At 49.4% G+C, this 20127-nt stretch overlaps 1 protein-coding gene across 5 annotated transcripts in view; it reads right to left on the minus strand.

Moving 5' to 3' along the window:
• Positions 1-20127, minus strand: part of zfhx3b (zinc finger homeobox 3b) — a 260876-nt gene that overhangs the window by 99183 nt on the left and 141566 nt on the right. For 3 of the 5 annotated variants that reach the window (XM_045689152.2, XM_045689154.2, XM_045689151.2), the window contains 4 exons: positions 9258-11750; positions 8397-8985; positions 8078-8104; positions 3986-4488 (listed from right to left, as the gene is read on the minus strand). In XM_045689152.2, coding sequence (XP_045545108.2) covers positions 3986-4488; positions 8078-8104; positions 8397-8985; positions 9258-11714 — 3576 coding nt within the window. In that variant the 5' untranslated portion in view covers positions 11715-11750. The remainder of the gene's footprint in view (positions 1-3985; positions 4489-8077; positions 8105-8396; positions 8986-9257; positions 11751-20127) is intronic. The other 2 variants (XM_045689156.2, XM_045689155.2) reach the window with 1 other exon arrangement.

The following is a 20127-nucleotide window of genomic DNA, read 5'->3' on the forward strand; positions in this document are numbered from 1 at the left end:
AATAAAAAACAATCCTTTCTGGAGTGAAACCATTACTTATTCGTTACGATGATGATGGTTTCCTCTCTCCTCTGATGGTCAGGAGGATTTGGAATCAATCCTGATAATTATGATCATTAATGGGGGAGGTCAGTGTATAGTCTGGGGCAGAGGAGCAGAGTACTTGTGCTGAGTAGGATCCTCACTGAAACACCTTAATGTATTTCCATGTAGCAGCTAATCCCTTCATTTACATTACACACATTTTGCTCCTATTATGCTTTTCAGACATGTTCTTTCCTAACCGCTCAGTTATCCAGTTGGATCGCGCTGGAGGGGAAAATAAGGAGAGGAGAGGCGTCCAAGATACAGATGCTTTGCGCTGGTTAGTGGGCCGGGCTTGGGTCCCAGTCAGCATCGCGTTAGTCTTAGCAGCTAAGACTTGAGAACATGTGATCTGCTCTGAAGGCCTGTTTTCAGGGGTAAGGTAGGCAGTCGCCGTGCACAGTCTGTGTGTATATGGGAGAGTTTGTACAGTTGTGTGTGTGTGTGTGTGTGTCTATGAGAGAGTTTGTACAGTTGTGTGTGTTTCTATGGGAGACTTTGTACAGTTGTGTGTTTAATAGAGCGGGGCCAGGACAGAGGGAGGGGTGTCGGGGCTTTCTTGGTTAAAGATTCCCCATGTGATAGTGACGGCACTTTCTTCCTCTCTTTCCGCGGCCAAGCGGCATCTGGAGTGGATTTTGTGCGAGCAGACACCGAGGAACATGATTACATTCAGCTAACTGCGCTCTAAACTGATTATGCATGTGCCAAGCTAATGGACTACATTTGCAAGAGGAAAAATAACATCCAATCAATCTCAATTACCGCAGATCGCACCGGCCCCCGAGACAAGGAAGGTAGCCAGCTAGCCCTCCATGCTCCTCCCCTTTCCCCAAACTCCTGCCTGGAAGCAGAGGCCTGGCCGGCCCAGGCTCCACCCATCCTGTGTGGGCAGAAGCAGAGTGAGGCAGAGTACAGCAGCTCAGGCCTGGAACTGGGAGAAAAGCACCTGAGGCCTGCTGGGAATGTTTAATAAACCTGTGTGAGTCTCTGTCAGAAATGTTTGGAGGGATGTATTACTACTACCGTAAGGTAACTGTGAATAACTGTAAATCAGGAGTAGAAGTTGGATTTCTCCAGGCCAGAGTGTCTCTAGGGAGAGTAGGGGAGCTGAAGCTTCCAATAAAAGAGAGCTTATCTTTGGGGTGACCTGCATATTGTAGTGTAGGGCCATCTGCTTGCGCTTATGGGTGACCATCACGACATCACTACCGCCACTACAAAGCCGACAGTGAATGGGGAGACGTGAAGGGAAGGTGAAAGTTCAGAGGGGTGTGTCAGGGGTCTGTCAACTGCAGGCAAAGTGAGGCTCCAGATTGAGTGTCTCCAAGCCCAGCACAAGGGAGTCAGGAAGAGGCTGCAGCATCACCCCCACTGTGTGGTGGTCCGTGCGGTGAGGACGCCTCGCTCCAGTTTTCCATGGGCTTTCGGAACATTCCAATACGTGGGGTGGTGGGGGGGGGGGGGGTATTTTTAGAAAGCCCTAATATGGGCCACATACCACAGACTCTCAAATTATCCCATCCAGCTTAGCCCTCAGTTTAAACCTTCCTTTTTAATTCCAGTAATTACAGGCTCCAATTTATACGGAGCCGTGGACACAAAGGGCCTGTTTAATGCAAACCAGTTTGATTTGGGTGAAGTGTCCCAAGGATCTCCCACATCTTACAGTCTGTTTATGCTGACTTGATGATTTATTTTCTCCCCAAAAAGGTAAAAAAATGCTGCTATTCGCATCACATTTCTTTTGGGAAGAATAAATTATTTCCCTTTTTTTCCTTTCTTCATCCTTGCATAATCTGCCAGGCTGAGCCGAAGGCTGAGGCTGTTGCTGAGCTCAAGGGCCTGCTGTGCTGTGGGGTTCTGCCTGCTTGGCTGGTTGTCATTCCCTCTACTCTACAAGGACTGGAACTCCAACACGTCACAAAGGCTGTGACATTGTCAAGTGGGGAGCCAACCCGTGCTGCAGTGAGCTAGGCCTCAGAACCATTTACTTATCATCCAGTAATCACATTTGTGGGTCGTGAAACGCAGTAATAATAAGTTGTGAACATCCTTTTTCGCCACTACACATGTCTGGAGTGATGGGAGCTGCCTGCTTAGTGAGGGCCAGCAGGGCTCTGTGTTCCGGGGGTGAGAGCTCAGGTCATTCCTGGGCAGATACTTCCCTTTCTCTGGAGATCAATTGGCTTTAAGAAGTATGGAGCCATCTTAAGAGGCTTAAGTGGTGGAAAACGATCATGCTAGGATGTGTTGTACATATTTAATCCTCCCCAGTCGTATTACCACATACAGTATGTCAACTTTCTACAGTAAAGCACCATTTTGGCACATGATAAAGTGGAAGGCAGACAGACAATGTAATATAAACTCGTCACTCTCCTTTCAGACAAAACATTATTTTCCACCTTATGTGTGAGTTGGATATGCAGGATGTCAGGGCCCATCTATTTCGGTCAAGTGTGAGACAGTGGCACTGGCATGTGGGCAGAGTGCCCCGTCTGTCTCAGTGGCACAGAGAACACCCAGGGTTACCCCAGCCCTGCCCAGTGAGGATGAACCTGGCCTGGGGCACTCAGAGGCCCCTCTCAGCCTCTCTGCCTCCACAGGCCAGGCCCAACGTGTCCTACAGATTGTGTTACATATTTTAATCAGTGTGGTATTTGTAAATATCCTGGCTACGTGTCTGGGCATGAGTGGTGGAGACACTGCTCTAGTCCTGCTCCACTATAACCCTGCTCTCTGTCTCTCTCCAGGCCCAGAGGCTGCTGGGACGGCGGCCGGGCCCCTACCCTACCCTGACCGAGCGTCAACAAGGCCTGCTCCCTCCGGCCCTCCTAATGGTCGACCTGGGAGCAGAGCCTCACACCTCCCCTTAAGTGTTGAATTTTTTTTGTTCTCCGTTACTGTAGGATCTCTCACTACAAAGGCCTTGCAGACAGGAAACCTGCAATAAAAACATCAGCGGATCCCAGGAACCATTCATAAAGCAGGGGGCTTTCAATAGGGCCAGAGAGACAGGCGTTTGGAGAGGGTTTTCAATTGGTCTATTCTACCCTAGATTTTTAATGTGATTAAAAACACAATAATGTCTCCTCATTTTCCCCCCTCCTATATTACACTATTTGCCAAGAGCAGTTATACTGCAAAAAGACTAAATAAGAGGTAGAAAACCAATAGAATATATTGTTTGTTTTGCCCATTTATTTTCCAATAGCCTAACACTTGAGAATGGAGCAGAGTCTTTGTGTAAATAAAGGCACAGTGTGTTTGGGGACAGAGCAGTGTGATGAGCTACAGTTGTGTGGGTGTGTGAATGCGTGGGTGAACGGTATGCGTTTGTTTACGTCTTAGTGTGTGTGTGTGTGTGATTGTGTTAGCCGTCTATGTAGCCATGCCAGGTTGGGTTAAACACAGAGTAGCCCTAGCCTAGCCGCAGACACACAGGATAGGTGCCTAAGTGGAATCAGGCCTGTTAGATTTATGGCCATTTGTTCAGAGAGTGTTCATCCATTGGCTATTATGGAATGATTAGAGGAGAAGGTGAAGCTCCAAGTCCAGAGAAAATCAATACGGCTGTCGAGAACGATTCTGCCTTTCCCGCTCCGAGGAGTATTAACACCAAACCTCTGTCTCCTCACACTTCTTCATCCCTCTCCTAGTGATTTCACCCCTTATCCTCCTTACCCGGATCCACCTGCTAGGTTCTAGCCCGCCCACTCCTCTGTATGGGCCCTGTGAACAGAAGGGTTAGACAACAGGGCCATCATTCATGACTGGTGGAAGAGGCTAGCAGCGGAGCAGAATCCAGGGATCTGCAGTGGAGTACCGTGGAGGAATGTAACATTAGGAAGGAAGAAGAGAAAAGAGAGGAACGGTGGAAGGGGAGAACGGCACGTACCTTGTACAGCTTGAGGCTGGCCTCGTGGCGGGAGTTGATGGTATGCATGCGTAGCTTCTCCAGGCTGTTAGTGTAGTAGTCGCAGGCGTTGCACTTCAGGTGCACCGGGTTGCCGATGGCCACGCACTTTAGGCGCCACTCGTTGCCCTTGCCCCCCTCCTTGATGTGGGCCACCAGCTGGTACTTCTGCACATGCTTGTCGGTCTTGCAGTGCAGCTGGAAATTGGCCTTCAGCTGTGTGGTGTAACGGCACAGCTTGCACTGGTGCGAGTCGCCCACCACGGCGCGCCACTCCTCCTCGGGCAGGCTGCGCTCAGCACCCATGTGCATGCCCAGCACGTCCAGGTTGTCGGTGGTGAAGCGGTTGCACACGGCACACTGGAACAGCTTGAGGGAGGGGTCACTGGTCTGCGACAAGCTCTCCCCCAGGGTCATCAGCTCCTCAGACACCAACTGACCACCAACGCCGCCCAGCCGCATGTCCATGGGGATCTCCCCACCTACTGAGCACCAGGGACGGAAAGAGAGAAAGAGGGAGAGGAGGGAAGAGAGAGAGAAATTGTGTGTTTGAGAGAGAGAGAGAGAGAGAGAGAGAGAGAGAGAGAGAGAGAGAGAGAGAGAGAGAGAGAGAGAGAGAGAGAGAGAGAGAGAGAGAGAGAGAGAGAGAGAGAGAGAGAGAGAGAGAGAGAAAGTGCTTAGTTGGTTACATGCACACGGTCAGTTGGTTATTTTCTAATTTCACAAGCTCTGAATTCTAAGTACACCTTTCAGGGATTATTCCTATCTAGCCATCAATCTATTTCACTTTGTGTTACATGTACTTTTCTGGACATCAGGAGTTATTTAGAGTTTCTTAGAGGGGATGGAGGCATGGGGTTTTCCAAAGGGGCTCTCAGTTCTTTGAGCCTCCCTCAGCATGGAAAATGTCCTAGGAAAAGTGAAAGGTGTACGGTTCAACTTTCAACAAAGAGCCATGTTTGTCTCTGCAGTCAAAGTGGATTTGCTCTCTAGTTCCAATACCCCTCTGAGGATAATGTGCATGTGTGTATTTATGTACCTAATTTGATTAAATCAAGATTATCCTTCCTTTGAGCCAAGAGAAAGAAAGTCTGGACTTTTTCGCCGGGTGCAGAAACGTTGCACCGCCAGAGTAAGGATTTACACGTAGTCCTGTTTGGACTGGTGTACTTTCACGGCCCGGCACTAAATCAACTCCAGAGGCCGTGAGCTCCGCAGAAAAAGAAAGTTATTCTATCATTACAAGAGAACTAAAGAGTTCCCAAGCATACATTACTGTAAATCAAATCCAGTGCCCTTGTTCACAGAATAATAATACAAAAAATCCACTTTTCTCTTTGGATTCTTCTGCCTCTTTCGACTCAGCATAGCTGCTAAATCGATACAGACACCTACCAGATTAATCCTACTCGGTACTGAGCGAAGAGGGGGAAGTAAAAAAACAACACACGCATCCAGATCCAACAACAGAAACAACCATATCTACAGTCTGACGAGGAGGAGGAGGGAAAAAAACTAAAGGCGGTAAAAATGAGGTAAGAGTGGCTGGGGAGTTTTTGCTCGCTGATCTTTAATCTATCACTGCCCAGACTGAGCGCACTGGCTGACCCCGCCTGGCTTTACACTAAATTAATTCCAGCAGCCCCTTTTTATTTATTGCTGCAGTATGCAGCCTGCTCTCTGACTTTTCTCCATTACCTGAGTTTTTATAGCCGGGAAAGGGAGACCTCTGTGAAGCCCTCTGAAATCACTCACAGATCCACCTCTCCAGCCAGGGCCCCCCTTCTCACTCTCTCTCTCTCTCTCTCTCTCTCCCAGTCACCTCACTAGTTACTACCCCTATCTCTTCCTCTCCATCCCTCATCTTTATTCTCTCATTCCTGTGTGGCTCTCACACTCTTTTCCACTGTAGACTCCATGCTCCGACACAGACACAGTGATTACCTTTGCCTTCACGGCTGTGTGAGAAAAGGTTCAGTCTGCGGCCCCTACATGTGTTTTAGATGTAAGCAGGCCTCTGTTAAATATAACCTAGAATATTTTGACTGAGACGTTGTCAGTCCGTATCAATGTTTAGGGAAAGGAAGGCAGGACGCTGTGGAAATATTTTCACTTTCAAATAACATTAAAAGGCTTGAGATAAACACACATCATTGGGAAATCTTTGAAACTCTATTCTTTGACATTAGCAGAGTCCAAGTCCATGCTGTAAATATATTAACGTGTCTCTACAGGGCTTGGTGGAACTTCCAAAAGATTAGTGGTGGACCAGCTTTGCTGGATTTTCAGAGAGCTCTACCTAGATGCTGCAGCATTCAGGCAATATATTGGACAACAAAGTAGAGCACACAATAGCTAAGGCCCTCCCCCCTCTCTCTCTCCCCCCCCCCCCCCCCCCCCCCCCCCCCCCCCTCTCTGTATCTGCAGCAGCTCAGTCCTGGGGATAAGGATTACCAAGAGGGTGAGATCATGTGAGGTCAGGATTTGTCATCTCCCTCTCTGTCTAACAATATCCTCAAAAGTCAGAAATAAACAGTGGAAAAGAGGACTAAAGGGAGGGAGGTACAGACGGATACTATCTGTCCTTGAGCTGCACAGACAGAGTTATGACGGGCAGAGTTGTGTGTGTGTGTGATGGAGTGTATCGGTGTGTACAGTCAATCAAAATGTGTGTGGCTCGGGATGACACTGTGGTCGTTTTAGGGCTGAGAGTAATGCCTCATCATTGCCTCCCTGTAACATGCTTATTAAACGTTCCCTCACAGGAAAATGAACCAGATGGCAAGAGAGGGGATGAAAAAATTTGTCACAGCAATCAATTCTTGTTCGTGTCTTTGAACCGGCGACAGTTGGAGACAAGTCTGTACAAACTGTGGGGTTGTAACTGGCACGCCAAACACTCAGCTATGCCGCTGAATTACCCATACTGGGCCCTCTACTCCTCCCTTCTTTGACCAAGATAAAATTTATAGCTGCAATTACAACGTTGGGGGAAAAAAGAGAGCTCCAGTGGCGGAGTTCAGTGGCAGTTTGGAAATAATGACATGAAAACGCTGATGTTCAGAGGCATGGAGGACATGGGCAAACAAGAGGAAGGCTCACTGAGCTGCTCTCTCTCTTCCTCTCTCTCTCTCTCTCTCTCTCTCTCTCTCTCTCACACCGCCTATTGTGAGGAAAACAAGGTATCACAGGGGGACTTTCCCAGTCAGTGTGACCCAGATAGAGTGACATAGACTGGAAATGTAAACTAAACTCCTACGTGTGTTATGAAGTGAAGTGTGGATGTGTGAGTTTGGGGGGCATATTTGAGGCTATATAGGAGCTTTCAGAGAAGTTCTACCTACACCACTTAATAACTGATGGAGACAAAAAAGCTCCCAGAACTCTAATGGCTGGGTCGTTTTCTAACCAGGGTCAGCTTTCTCTAAAATCAACACAAAAAGTCCCTGACTGAAGCTCCACCGATAGCATCACTAGCCGTGGGTCTAAAGGTCCACTCTTCTCAGCCGAGCCGGAGCGAAACACTATCCTAATACCAAGGCTCCCATCTGGAGAGGATCCCCTCTTTTACTGGGAAGATATCGATTCAGCTCCAACTAGACAGAACATGGCATGGAAGTCATGGTGCCTGGCACATTGGTGAGAGAATGTTAACAACTAACAAGTCGTGTTTTACACTAAGTCAGAAAGGGATTGTTGTTAGGTCCACCCTCTAGTTAGGTCCACCCTCTAGAAATCTTGTGTTTTATACATTGCCGTTGTTTCACCTCCCCTCTTTTATCTAAATGGGGCTCTTTGCTTGGAAAAAGGGCGAATGATGTTAAGTTCAGTAGGGCAGGTGTACCTTCGGGCAACAGAAACGGAAAGAAAGAGACCGCTGCCAACATGAAAGATAGGATTGTGTGTATAGAGTGTGTGTGAGAGTGAGGGAGGGAGGGCTATGTGTTCCCTGGTTAACCCTTTGCCTGCATGTTGGTTCAGAGAAATGGCTGCTCGGCTCATGGGGATTTTTTTTATATTCTATATTCATCACTAAAACTATAAATCATTGAATGTAAATATAAAATGACTTACCATTCATGCATTCATTTACTGGCCACGCTACACACATTCAGTAAATAAATTAACACAATTAGCCTATGTCTAAATGGGTTAAAAAGTGAAGCATTTAAAAAAAATCAAAGCTGAATCTTCCATTTAGTCACATACTGTTTATAACTGTGTTTCATGTTTAAAAATAAACAGCTGGCAGCAGTGAGAGCGATCCCACCCCTTGTGAACTCGTACTGAACTGCAGTCTGCCTTCTCTGTGGTGACCTGAGGCAGTACTGAGGGACGAGCCAGAATGGCTCCCACTGTTCCACTGTTGCAGAGGCGGACTGAGGGAGCTCACCTAGTTGGGGGGCCAAGGCGGCCATGTTGGGGTCCAGGTGGAAGCCTCCCAGCAGGAACTGGGCCTCAGCTCCACCCGGGTCCATCTTGAGCCCTGGGGGCAGGCTCATGTTCTGGGTCAGGTAGTACTGGTAGAGCTCGGCCTCGGAGGGAGAGGGCATGGCCCCCAGGCCCAGTCGACCATGCTGCATCTGGGTCACATTCTGCTGCAGCAGCATCATGTTGTGCATGTGCTTCTCGCTGGTCATGTGGATGCGCAGGTTCCGCGCCACGTTGGTCTCGTAGTCGCACACCTCGCAGCGCCACGTGGGCTTGCTTTTTGGCTTGGTGGGCGAGGGGGAACCGCAGGGCCCCGCCATGTGGGCGGAGGACTGGGTGGGGTGGTGGTGGTGTGGCGGGTGGTGGGTGCTGGCCTGGGTCACAGAGGGCACGGTCACCACTCCGACCCCTCCAGGGTGCTGGCCAAACACCTGCTGCTCGGCGGAGGGGATGGAGCCTCCGTTCTGCAGGGTCTGCATGTTGTTCAGATGCTTGTCCGACTGCATGTGGATGCTCAGGTTGCCCTTGGTGGTGGTCGAGTAGTTACACACCTAGAAAATAGAGAGAGGACGTTCATTTTTGCTCATGTTGTAAAGTGGAAATCTTTGTTGCCTCTAACTTATAGTCCATGAAATATAAATCATATCATGACATGTTGATTGATATGTCATATCAGTCAACATGTCAACATATCAACATATTTCACATTGTGCTAAAGTTCTATTCAAAGTCCTACCACCTGTCAGTATACTAGTCATTAGGCTGAGGTCAGTACTTCAACTGACTAGGTTGGATCTTCAACTGACTAGGTTGAAGTACTGACCTCGCAGCGGAAGGGCTTGTATCCGCAGGTGTAGCTCTCTCCTCGGGCCAGACGCGGGTGGCTCTGGCCACTGCTGCAGTACACACAGGAGCCACCGGAGTCTGGGTGCTTCTCCTTCATGTGGGCCTCCAGGGTCTGCTGGTACTTGTAATGCCAGTTGCACTTGGGACACTTGAGTGTCTTGCATGAGTTGCGCGAGTGCATCATGGTCATGTGTCCGCCCAGGGACCGCGAGGAGCCCAGGACGGTGTCGCATTTGGGGCATTCCACCCCACTTCCTCCAGGCCCATGGTTCTGAGGGCACTCACCGCCACCGCCCATTTCACAGGACCCCCCTGGGTGGGGGTGTGGGTGAGAGTGGGAGTGGGCTGAGGGGTGGAGGTGGTGGTGGTGATGGTGCAGGTGGTGATGGTGCAGAAGGGCTCCGCTGTCCTCCTCTCCCTCTGCCGGGCAATCATTTGGTTCAGGAGCTGTGGCACTATCTCGATTGGCACTTTCGTCGGCGGCGGTGGCGTTGGAGGCCAGAGGTGAGGAGGTGCCCGCGGCGACGTCCTCGCTCCCTCTGTTGGCTGCAGCCGCCATCGCCATGGGGACAGTGGGCCCCTGGCAGTTAAAGCTCAGAGGGAGCTCCGAGGTCCTCCCCCCACCGTCTGCCGCCGAGCCCTCTTCCCTGACAGAGGAAGAAGAAGTGGAAGCTGGGGCTTTGCTGTTGAGCGTGGGGCTGGCTGCAGATGGGCAGGCAGTAGGCTGGAGAGCGCTACTAGGTATTAATAAAGGAGATTTGGAAATGCTTTGGTTTGAGACAGCCGGTTTCCCCACTTCGCCACCACCACTGCTACTGTTACCAACACAGGCCAGCGGAGTTCCTTCTTCCTCCACCTCGTCTTCCTCTTCCTCTAATAACAGTTCCTCCTCTTCCTCCGAGCCCCCCTCCTGGCTAGCCAAGCATACCTTGCCTTCTCGCCCCTCCTTGTCCCCACGCTCCCGCCTGCGGATCCCCTCTTTCCCAGCAGGCCCCTCTGTTCTCCCTCCCTGCTTGGGCAGGGTGTTGGAGTCTTTGGCAGGGCCTGGGGTTGAGGTAAGAGCAGGTGCTTTGGGGTTGCCCAACCCCCCAAGAGAGAGGAGGGAGCCTTGCTGCTGCTGGAGGCCAGAGGAATCAGAGTCTTTGTTCAGGAGGGCCTCGCTGCCCCCACTGCTGCTCTCTGCCTCCAGGTGGATCCCACTGAACGTGCCATAGAAGCTCTGGCCAGAGTTCATGGGGACCATGGTGGAGGGTGCCGGCATAGGAGAGCTCTTGTTTTTTGGTTCCAGGAAGCTGATGAGGGGCTCTTTGTCCTTCCCGATGCCCTGGATGATGGCAGACGCCTTATTGTCCCCCAGCAGCCGCCTCTCGTCCTCACACAGGGTCATGCGGTGGTCGTGGACGGCATGAGTGGCGAAAGACCGCGGGTAGCCAAAGGACAGTTTGCAGAGAAAACACATGAGGATGGGCTTTCCCTTGCCATAGAGGGCCAGCCCATCAAATTTGGAGAAATCCACGTTGTTGGGAACATCTTTGGATACGCAGGACTTCTTGGCAGACCCGTCACTGTTCAGGTAATCCTTGTTGCTTTTGTGCCGCACATCGAAGACGCGGAAACTGTGCAGGACAGGACTGAGGCCTGCCAGGGTGGAGGTATTGGGGAAACCTTGGTCTGAGGAACCAAACCACTTCCCGAAGGACGAGGCTATGTGGAACGTGTTGATGATCTGAGGGTACACCGAGGATGAGGTCCCAGCAGGTTCCCCCGGCTTCCCCGCCACGGGGAGAGAGTTTGTGGGGAGCAGGCCGGGCACAGCACCCCCTCCGCTTTGGATCAGCTGGCTGAGACTCTCAACAATGTAGGCCGAGCCGTCCGGCTGGTAGACTATCTCTCCAGCCAGGTTCTCCACATCACTGCTCTCCTCTTCCTCCTCCTCCTCTCCTTCCTCACTCCCGCTCTCTGCCACACCCCTTTGTCGGTTGGGCTGCTGGCGTAGCAGCGTGGGCATGCCCCCTCCTCCAGGAGCTATGGGTACTCCGGGGAAGGGCTGCAGACTTGGGAAACAGCTGTCGATCTCCATCTCATCCAAGTCCTCCAATTCTTCTTCTTCCTCTCCGCAGCTCACTCCCTCCTGCTCCTCGTTGAGCTCCTCTCTTCTGGGGTGCAGCTGGCCTGAGGCGGAGCTGTCGCTGTGGGCCAGGGGTGGGGTCCGGGTGGGATGCTGCTGCTGCTGTGGCTCTCTCACAGAGGGGTAGGGTGCAGAGAGAGACAGGGGCTCCAGGGAAGAGGGCTGGCTGCTGGGAGGGACCTGCGAGTTAGAGTGATCGTTCCAGGTCTGCAGAGGGTAATGCTGCTGCTGCTGTTGCTGGGAGGTGGTGGAGGAGCCGAGCCCATCGTCTGTCCCAGAAACCACGGGAGACTCACAGCTGTCCATGCTGATGCCTACATGAGGTGTTCATCGCATCCAGGCCTGAAGACACAGAGAGAGAAGAGAGAGAGAGAGAGATTGGTAAGAGACTCTAATGGTAATGAATATATGAAAGGACCATGGTTATCAACAAGGACACTCTTCCTAAACTTGTATAAACTTCTTTCATAAACATAACCCATAGCATTGTTCTCATCCTAAGTACTTCCATATTTTCCCCTCCCCTAATGCACTCTTCACGTAAGGTGGGATAAAAAGCACCTTCATCAAAGGAACATCTATCTATAGAACCCAGGCGAGAAGAACACATTTAATGTATAGTGCATCGGGTGAGAGCCAAAAGTGTGAGATCTAATTAGGTAAACGACAGAGGGCTCATTATGTTAGATTAGGTACTTAAACACAATACCTGAGACGAGCACTAATAAGTCGTCCCACGATTCATCTTCCTGCCATATCAGGAAGTTACCATCTTTTATCTTCACCTTCCAAACAACACCCCTAATCTTACATTCTCAAAATCCTACATCCGTTTTTAATTAACTTCCAGTCAGAAAGAGGGAGAAACAGGCCTAACTTAATGGATAAAATAGATTCATTGTGCGATAATTAGACACAGAGAAAGCACCCATCAGGACATGATACATTTACATAACTAGAGAAGAAGTGAAGGGTACTGCTGATAACTTTACAGCCATTTTACAGCCCTCTCCCTTCCTACTGAAATAAGAGAAATCATGCATAGAAAAACACATCACCCACTCCTCTCTCGTTGAGTGCACACAACGCAGTATGCAACGCAGGTAATTACTTGTATCCTCGCATACACACTCTCACAAAGAGGAGGAGAGGAAAAAAGGCTATGTTTTCAGTAAAGCCCAAAATACACCAGCTGGGTTGGGACTAAAATGCAGCTGTGTTTAGATCTGGCATCCACCTCCTCGGTCAGCCTGGATTCAAACACTCCAGCCATCCTCTGCCTCTGAAAGAATAAATGGGAGCTGTGCTTTCAGGAGCTGGCCATGCCCTGAGCACCAGTGGCCCAGCAATACACAGGCCACAATTTAGAGTGGCGAGGAGATAAAATGATAGCGCAAGATACTGCTGAGCTAATAATTGTATTAAAGGGATGCAGGCAGCATTGATTAAAGGGGGGCGACCGGGCTGAAACCAATAACTCTGGCCTGCCCTTTAACCCAGCCAGTACTGAATATTACATGAGCAAAGTTTCCCGGCACCATGCTCAGCCCAGCCGCCATGTCCCGGCTGATTAGCACATTCGCTGCCGCCACTTGATTTATTTACTTATTTACTTAAGGATGCAAATTCTAGCTGTGATCAGACCGTGTGTCTCTACCCCACCCCCTACCATATTAACTACAGAGGGCCGGCCCACACTGGAGAGATTGAAAATGTCTGCCTCGCTCTTCATTAATGTCTGATAGAAACTACCCCCACTCTATATGCACTTATGCTACTCAAACAACGGGCCGAGTCTTTTAGCATGCACCTTCGCATTTTGACTGGATTTTCTAATTATGACCGTCTGCCTTGACTGGAGGAGTGAATTCTAATCAGGTGTAATTAATGCACATGATTGGTTTGATAAGAAACCTCATATTGTATGTTTAACTGCATTATCTGAACGTAATGAAGGCAAGGCGGGTGTAGTAGTTGCAGGATCTTCCACTGAAAACAGTGAAGGTAGGCAACCATTTTGTGTCAGCCCATGTCCACCTGCTTTCATTGTTTGTACTCCACACAGACAGAGCCACACTGATGACCTCTCTGTTGCTTTGCATTCAGAATGAAAGATAGTAGGCTTATTAAGAGGATTACTTGATCCAGACAGACATGATTTGTAGCTGGCTGCCATATTGAGAGGGGATAGTAACCTGGTCAGTCTGCATTTACTCTCTGCTCCATTACTAAGAGAACTCTAGGCACTCTGCAGACATTTCAACCAAATGGACTGAGGTAGAGGAAACCACAGTGAATTCATTGTTTTCTCTCCAAAAAATCCATGCCTTACAGACAAATAATGTAACTCATTCATTCATTAAACAAAGGATACCTGGATCATATTTTGCAGCTAACCACAAAAAAAGGAACAAACTTTCCTGTGGGTGATTTGTCTAATGAGAAGACGTAGCAATGAGATGAGCACCCATCCTGTCTGAACATGGATCTCCTTCACACCTTTTCCTGTAATCTGTTGTTCCATCAGCCCCTCCTCCAGATTCCACTGCCTGTCCTGACCATGCCCCGAACACTGTGCCCACATCACTACCTGCTACATGGGGCGTCTAGCTAGCCCACAGAGGAGTGGGGTGGAAAAACACACAGCACACCAGCCTAAACTACTACTTTACATCCCTCATTCACTACATTTCTCCAGTCCTGTCCAGTATCCCTCCATGGCTCTCAGAGTCTAAACAGCGGTGCTAGCATGTAGCTACTGTATAACTGTATGTGTGTGAACTATGCATCTATTAGCATCACGCCCTTGTAATGTGTCTAAAGCAATTAGAGTGGGAGAGGAGAGGAGGATGACCCCTGGCCAGTGATGGAGGCTGAGCCGTGGCCTGAGCCAGCTCAGCGTGTCCACTGCTTACTAGAAAACAGGATTGCTCTTTAAAATCAAGATGGTCTAATTCAATAACCTGTGGTGGTTACTGATGTGCAATGGGATTGTCTGGAGTCGGAGAGTCACAGATGGGCTGGCTGATACAAAGCTATCTCCCTGTTTGTCTTTAGGAGGTCTGCTCGCTAAGCGACACCTAAGCTTGAATCTTTCAAAGGCACTAAATGAGGGAGATGGACTGACGGACAGGAGCGCTGGAAGGGCAAAGAGGGAAGTATGGGGCAAAGTGTCTCTGTGCTATAATAAACACATATTAAAAGGATGAATCATGCCAGTAAAGGTAGTACTGCCTGCAGTATGTTAACATTAACGCCCAAGGTTAGGTACTGTACTATGCAAATGACTTGGACTTTTCCTTTGCATATTGGTATCTGAGCTGCTGCTAAAGGAAAACAACAGGATTCCTGCCATGGCCTGTGCTTTCCAACCCTGTCCTTGTGTTCTCCCCCCCCCCCCCTCTCTCGCTCTCTCTCCCTCCTTCCCCGGGCCCACTGGGCTGAGAGACAAACAATAAGCAGCCAAAACAATCCTCAACTCACAATAAGAGATAATCAGAGGGAAGAAAAGCATGGATTCCTGGACTCTGGGAGAAAGGGAGGGAGGGAGCATGTCCATACACACTACACAGGGCCTGGCCATAGGGGGCAGTCCTCCCACCCATCCTCACACCTCTTCTACAGAAGTCAAATGCCAGACCCTCTTTCTCCTGTCTCTGACTTAGAGGCATAAAACACATTATGTTCTCGTCCCCCACCTTAACAGAGCAGATAAGGTTGAGCCTATTGAAAGGGCCCAGGTCCTAATGAACCCTGTCAGAGAATGGATCTGGTTGTCATTTTGCAGGGATGGAAAATGAGATAAGTTTTTATTTATGGGCCCTTTCATTATGTGGGATTTACCGGCCAAGCCAGAGAGGAATTAAAGGCTAAGGATTCATCTTATTATAAGCATGCACAATCACCTGCCTGGGGGCCAGGCCTCCAGAGAACCAGGGAGAACCAGGGTCTCCTGGGGAATTAACTCTGGCCCAGCCCCAGCCCCAGCTGAGAACACCCCCATCGGGCTTGGACCTGAACCCCACCTTACCCCCCTCCATCTACACCTAGTCCACAGCCTTTCTAGCTGAGGGGAGACCATTCACCCCATGAACCCCCCAAAAAGCCACTAGACCCCCCCCCCCTCCCCATCTCCCATTGTCCTTCAGGAGGGCTGTCTGTGTTTGAGTCTGAGCCATCTCACAGAGCCTCGGCCTGGCCAGCCACCGCAGGGTATGGGTGCTTATTGGAAAATCAATGGTGTAAATGCTAAGCAAGTTACAGGAAAATGTGGGAAGGAAGGCTTCTTATTGATAAATCAGGGAGGGCCTTTGATGTTGCACAGGGGACGTGCTTATCGATGGGGGAACCATTGTAGTCCTCAGGCAGAATGAACAGGGGCTCTTCTCCAAGGCTTGCCCCAATTAAACAATGAAATGTATGCATACATCTCACTCTTTACCTTAAGTCCATGGTAATGCCCAACATAAGGCATGTATTACCCTTATGCCTAAGCCTTAGATGGTGGGATCTTCCTAAGGGACTGCATTGAGGCACAGGCTGCTTCTCTCCTTCTCGCCGCCTCGGCTTTACACCGGCTGTCCCTATCACCCCCAGACCAATTTCCTCTACTATATACAGTACTAACATCTAGGCCAATTAGTTTTTACACAATTAACAAAATATGTTACTGTGCTAATTAAGTATGATTCCTAACACAGTACATCAAAGTGTTTCAAATCAGGCCAGTGTTATTCTTTTCTCTGTGTACTGTAAACTTCCTCCCTCTCCTCCTCCCTCTCCTCCTCCCTCTCCTCTCCTCCCTGTGAGTGTATAATACAGACACAAGGATGCTCCAGTGCTGCTCCTACTTCAGGAGGCAAAAAGTCACCTCAGGTCGATGGCACTCAGTCTGTAAACAGGGCTTCCCGTAAAATCAATGATCTTCAGTTGGAGCTATCAGTCTGTGGAACAGAAATAGCCGTGTCTGTGTCAAGACCGAGGCTGAGGCTAGGGCTCTGGCTGGGTAGGAGAGAGGGGAGTATAGTGGTGTGTGTGTGGGGGGGGGGTCAGTGTAGTGTGGCTGGGAGTACTGTACATCAAGCAGCTGATAGCAGGGCTATCTGAGGCATGCTGCATCTGTCATGGATGTGGGCCAAACTACAATTCCTAGCATGCATCACTGCAGTTACAAAACATTTCCTGCCAAAATTCTGGAATGAGATGAAGATTGGGCCAAAAATGGCCCTGCTGACTACTATATGGCACAGTAAAACACCCTAGAGGTGTACTGGTGTACTGCAGGCCATTCTGTATCACAGCATTAATGCCTGTCACCATTCAGCTCTTACACTGCTTTTCTTTGGCCAGAGAAAGTATGAACAAATTGATTTTGTAGTGTCAATTGCCTCCTTTGTTCATGGACTCGAAATAGAACCTTGAAAATGCTGTTATCGTTTACGCAACATCATCAGATTCTCTTAATCCATTCCGTGTTGCACAACAGAGGTGTACTGATTTGAACAAAGTGGCAGGGCTGTGATATAGGTCCTGACAGTCTGAACAACCGCACCAATCAGACAGCAGGTAGGTTCAAAGCCTTCCAGAACGGATTGGAACGTGGCGGCAGAGTGTCTCCTCACTTTTGGAGGGTGCGATGGAAACAGTGTGGTGTGTAATTAGATGTAGTTCATTAACTGTGGGTTAATTACTCAGTTGTGGAGAAAGAGCTGGTGGGGTGGCAAAGCGAAGGGAAGCAGCGAACACACAGCAGGAAGCTCCCAGTCTCCCGCCAATTAGCAGGCAGCATGGGGGGGCCGTTGAGCTGTGGCAGACGGAGTACAAATGAGAGAAACCTCACATCATCTCACTCACACCACAGAGAGGGAGAGGGGGAGCAGACTGAATACATTCAGATTAAAAATGCATACTGTTAGACATTGGTTTTCCTCGCTGTGTTGTTTTTGTTAAGCGATCCGTTTGCACAAAAGCCACATTGTATGCAATCATCTTTAATTGATCTGTGACCTTGGACTCCAGATTACGGAGGAGCATGCGAGTTTCTGCAAAGTGTCAGGTAAAAAATGAAACAGAGAAGACACTGTTTTAATAACTACAAAAATAACTTCTTGTTACAGCAGCCGCGAGCTATCTTTCTTTTTTAACAAACCATAGTGGATGTTGGCGCTGTGTTATTTCCATGCGATGTCCCCAGTGGTTCGTTTAGATAAAGCTTTGTGTTCAGTAAACGCATAAATTATCTCTGAGATAAAGTTATTGATGTATAATCAGAGATGGGCGATCATGCTCACACCGCAAAAACCTACGTAGGCCCCCAGGCAACCTGCTGCACAGAGCAGGCACAGCATGCGCCACAACACAGCAGGAGGGTCCTGAGTTAGCAGGAGCATGTGTGTGTGTGTATGTGTGTAGGCCCTCCTTTACCTGCTAACAGAGGCTAACAAACACCAGGCTGATCAGTTAATTACACTTCCACCCTCTCTGCCCCAGTTCAGACAGACAGACAAGCAGGCTAAGTTGACTGATTAGTGATGGTCTTGTATAAAAAGTACTCCTATTCCATAGCATGCTGTGAACATTTTGTCATTGGGGTTAGGGGGGAATGCACAGGGACACTGGGGACACCTCCCTTATCTCACCTCATTTGCTCACATTGTATATAGACTTATTTTTCTACTGTATTATTGACTGTATGTTGGTTTATTCCATGTGTAACTCTGTGTTGTTGTATGTGTCGAACTGCTTTGCTTTATCTTGGCCAGGTCGCTGTTGTAAATGAGAACTTGTTCTCAACTTGCCTACCTGGTTAAATAAAGGTGAAATAAAATAAATACATACAAATCCAGAGCCCAGTGGAAAGGTTAGTCTGGCACTAATCAATCAGACGACATCATGATTACCCATCCTACCCATCCTACCCATCCTACCCATTCCTACCCACTCCTACCCATTCCTACCCACTCCTACCCACTCCTACCCATTCCTACCCATCCTACCCACTCCTACCCATTCCTACCCATCCTACCCACTCCTACCCACTCCTACCCACTCCTACCCACTCCTACCCATTCCTACCCATCCTACCCACTCCTACCCATCCTACCCACTCCTACCCATTCCTACCCATCCTACCCATCCCTACCCATCCCTACCCATTCCTACCCACTCCTACCCATTCTACCCATTCCTACCCATCCTACCCACTCCTACCCACTCCTACCCATCCTACCCACTCCTACCCACTCCTACCCACTCCTACCCATCCTACCCACTCCTACCCACTCCTACCCATCCTACCCAATCTACCCACTCCTACCCATCCTACCCATTCCTACCCATCCTACCCATCCCTACCCACTCCTACCCACTCCTACCCATTCCTACCCACTCCTACCCATTCTACCCATTCCTACCCACTCCTACCCATTCCTACCCACTCCTACCCATCCTACCCACTCCTACCCACTCCTACCCATCCTACCCATTCTACCCATTCCTACCCATTCCTACCCATTCTACCCATTCCTACCCACTCCTACCCGTCCTACCCATTCCTACCCATTCCTACCCATTCTACCCATTCCTACCCATCCTACCCATTCCTACCCATCCTACCCATTCCTACCCATCCTACCCATCCTACCCACTCCTACCCACTCCTACCCATCCTACCCATCCTACCCATCCTACCCATTCCTACCCATCCTACCCCCTCCTACCCTCTCCTACCCATCCTACCCATTCCTACCCATCCTACCCATTCCTACCCACTCCTACCCATCCTACCCATCCTACCCACTCCTACCCATTCCTACCCATCCTACCCACTCCTACCCACTCCTACCCACTCCTACCCATTCCTACCCATCCTACCCACTCCTACCCATTCCAGGGAAGATCAGCTTAGAAGAGACTCCCAGAGAGAGAGAGAGAGAGAGATAAGACAACTCCCTAGTCCAAGCTTCCTCCACTCCCCACTCACAGATCCGCTCACCTTTCCAACCAAAGGTCAAAGGTCAGCGGGGCACGGGGAGATGTTTCTGATCAAAGTCTGCCGGCCTTTTATTCATTTTCACTAATTATGAAATCTCCCCCTGTTTAAATATGAGGGAAGCAGGCCTTCTCTCCAGAGAGGATGGAAGTTAAATGTGCTAACTACAGGGCCTTTGGAGCCTTCAACTTCTCTGTTTTCACTCAGTCCATTTCATTTGGTTGCAACAGGATGAGGGTGGAAGGGGGGGAAAGAGGACTGACCGCAAGAAGCGCAGGACTGTTTTAGTGTTATAGGCGCTTAGATGCTTGTAAACGATAGGCAGCCATGTATAGAGCAGGACTGAATGGAATGAGAGAGGATCCCACATAGTTGTTCTATGAGGTGAGACGCTGGTCTGAGAGTGTCTTTACATGCTAAACAGTCATAGCTGCAGAAAAACTGTATCGTAAAGAAAAACTGCTGCTCAACTAAATCACATTTTGTTGTAGTCCACCCACCCACCCACCCACCCACACCCCCACACACACACACACACACACACACACACACATTTTTCCTGCAGGCCTGCAGTAAAGGCAAGCCGACCGCAAACACGGTTGTTAAGATGATCAATACCATTGAAATATTAAACCTTAAGAAGCCACATTATTGATTGGGAGGCCGATGATAAAACTGTTTATTATCATAATCGTAAGGCTCTATGTAAACGTTTTGGAGAGGACTTCA

The sequence above is a fragment of the Salmo salar genome, chromosome 11 (assembly GCF_965601325.2).
Source record: "Salmo salar chromosome 11, fSalSal1, whole genome shotgun sequence".
Lineage (NCBI taxonomy): Eukaryota > Metazoa > Chordata > Actinopteri > Salmoniformes > Salmonidae > Salmo > Salmo salar.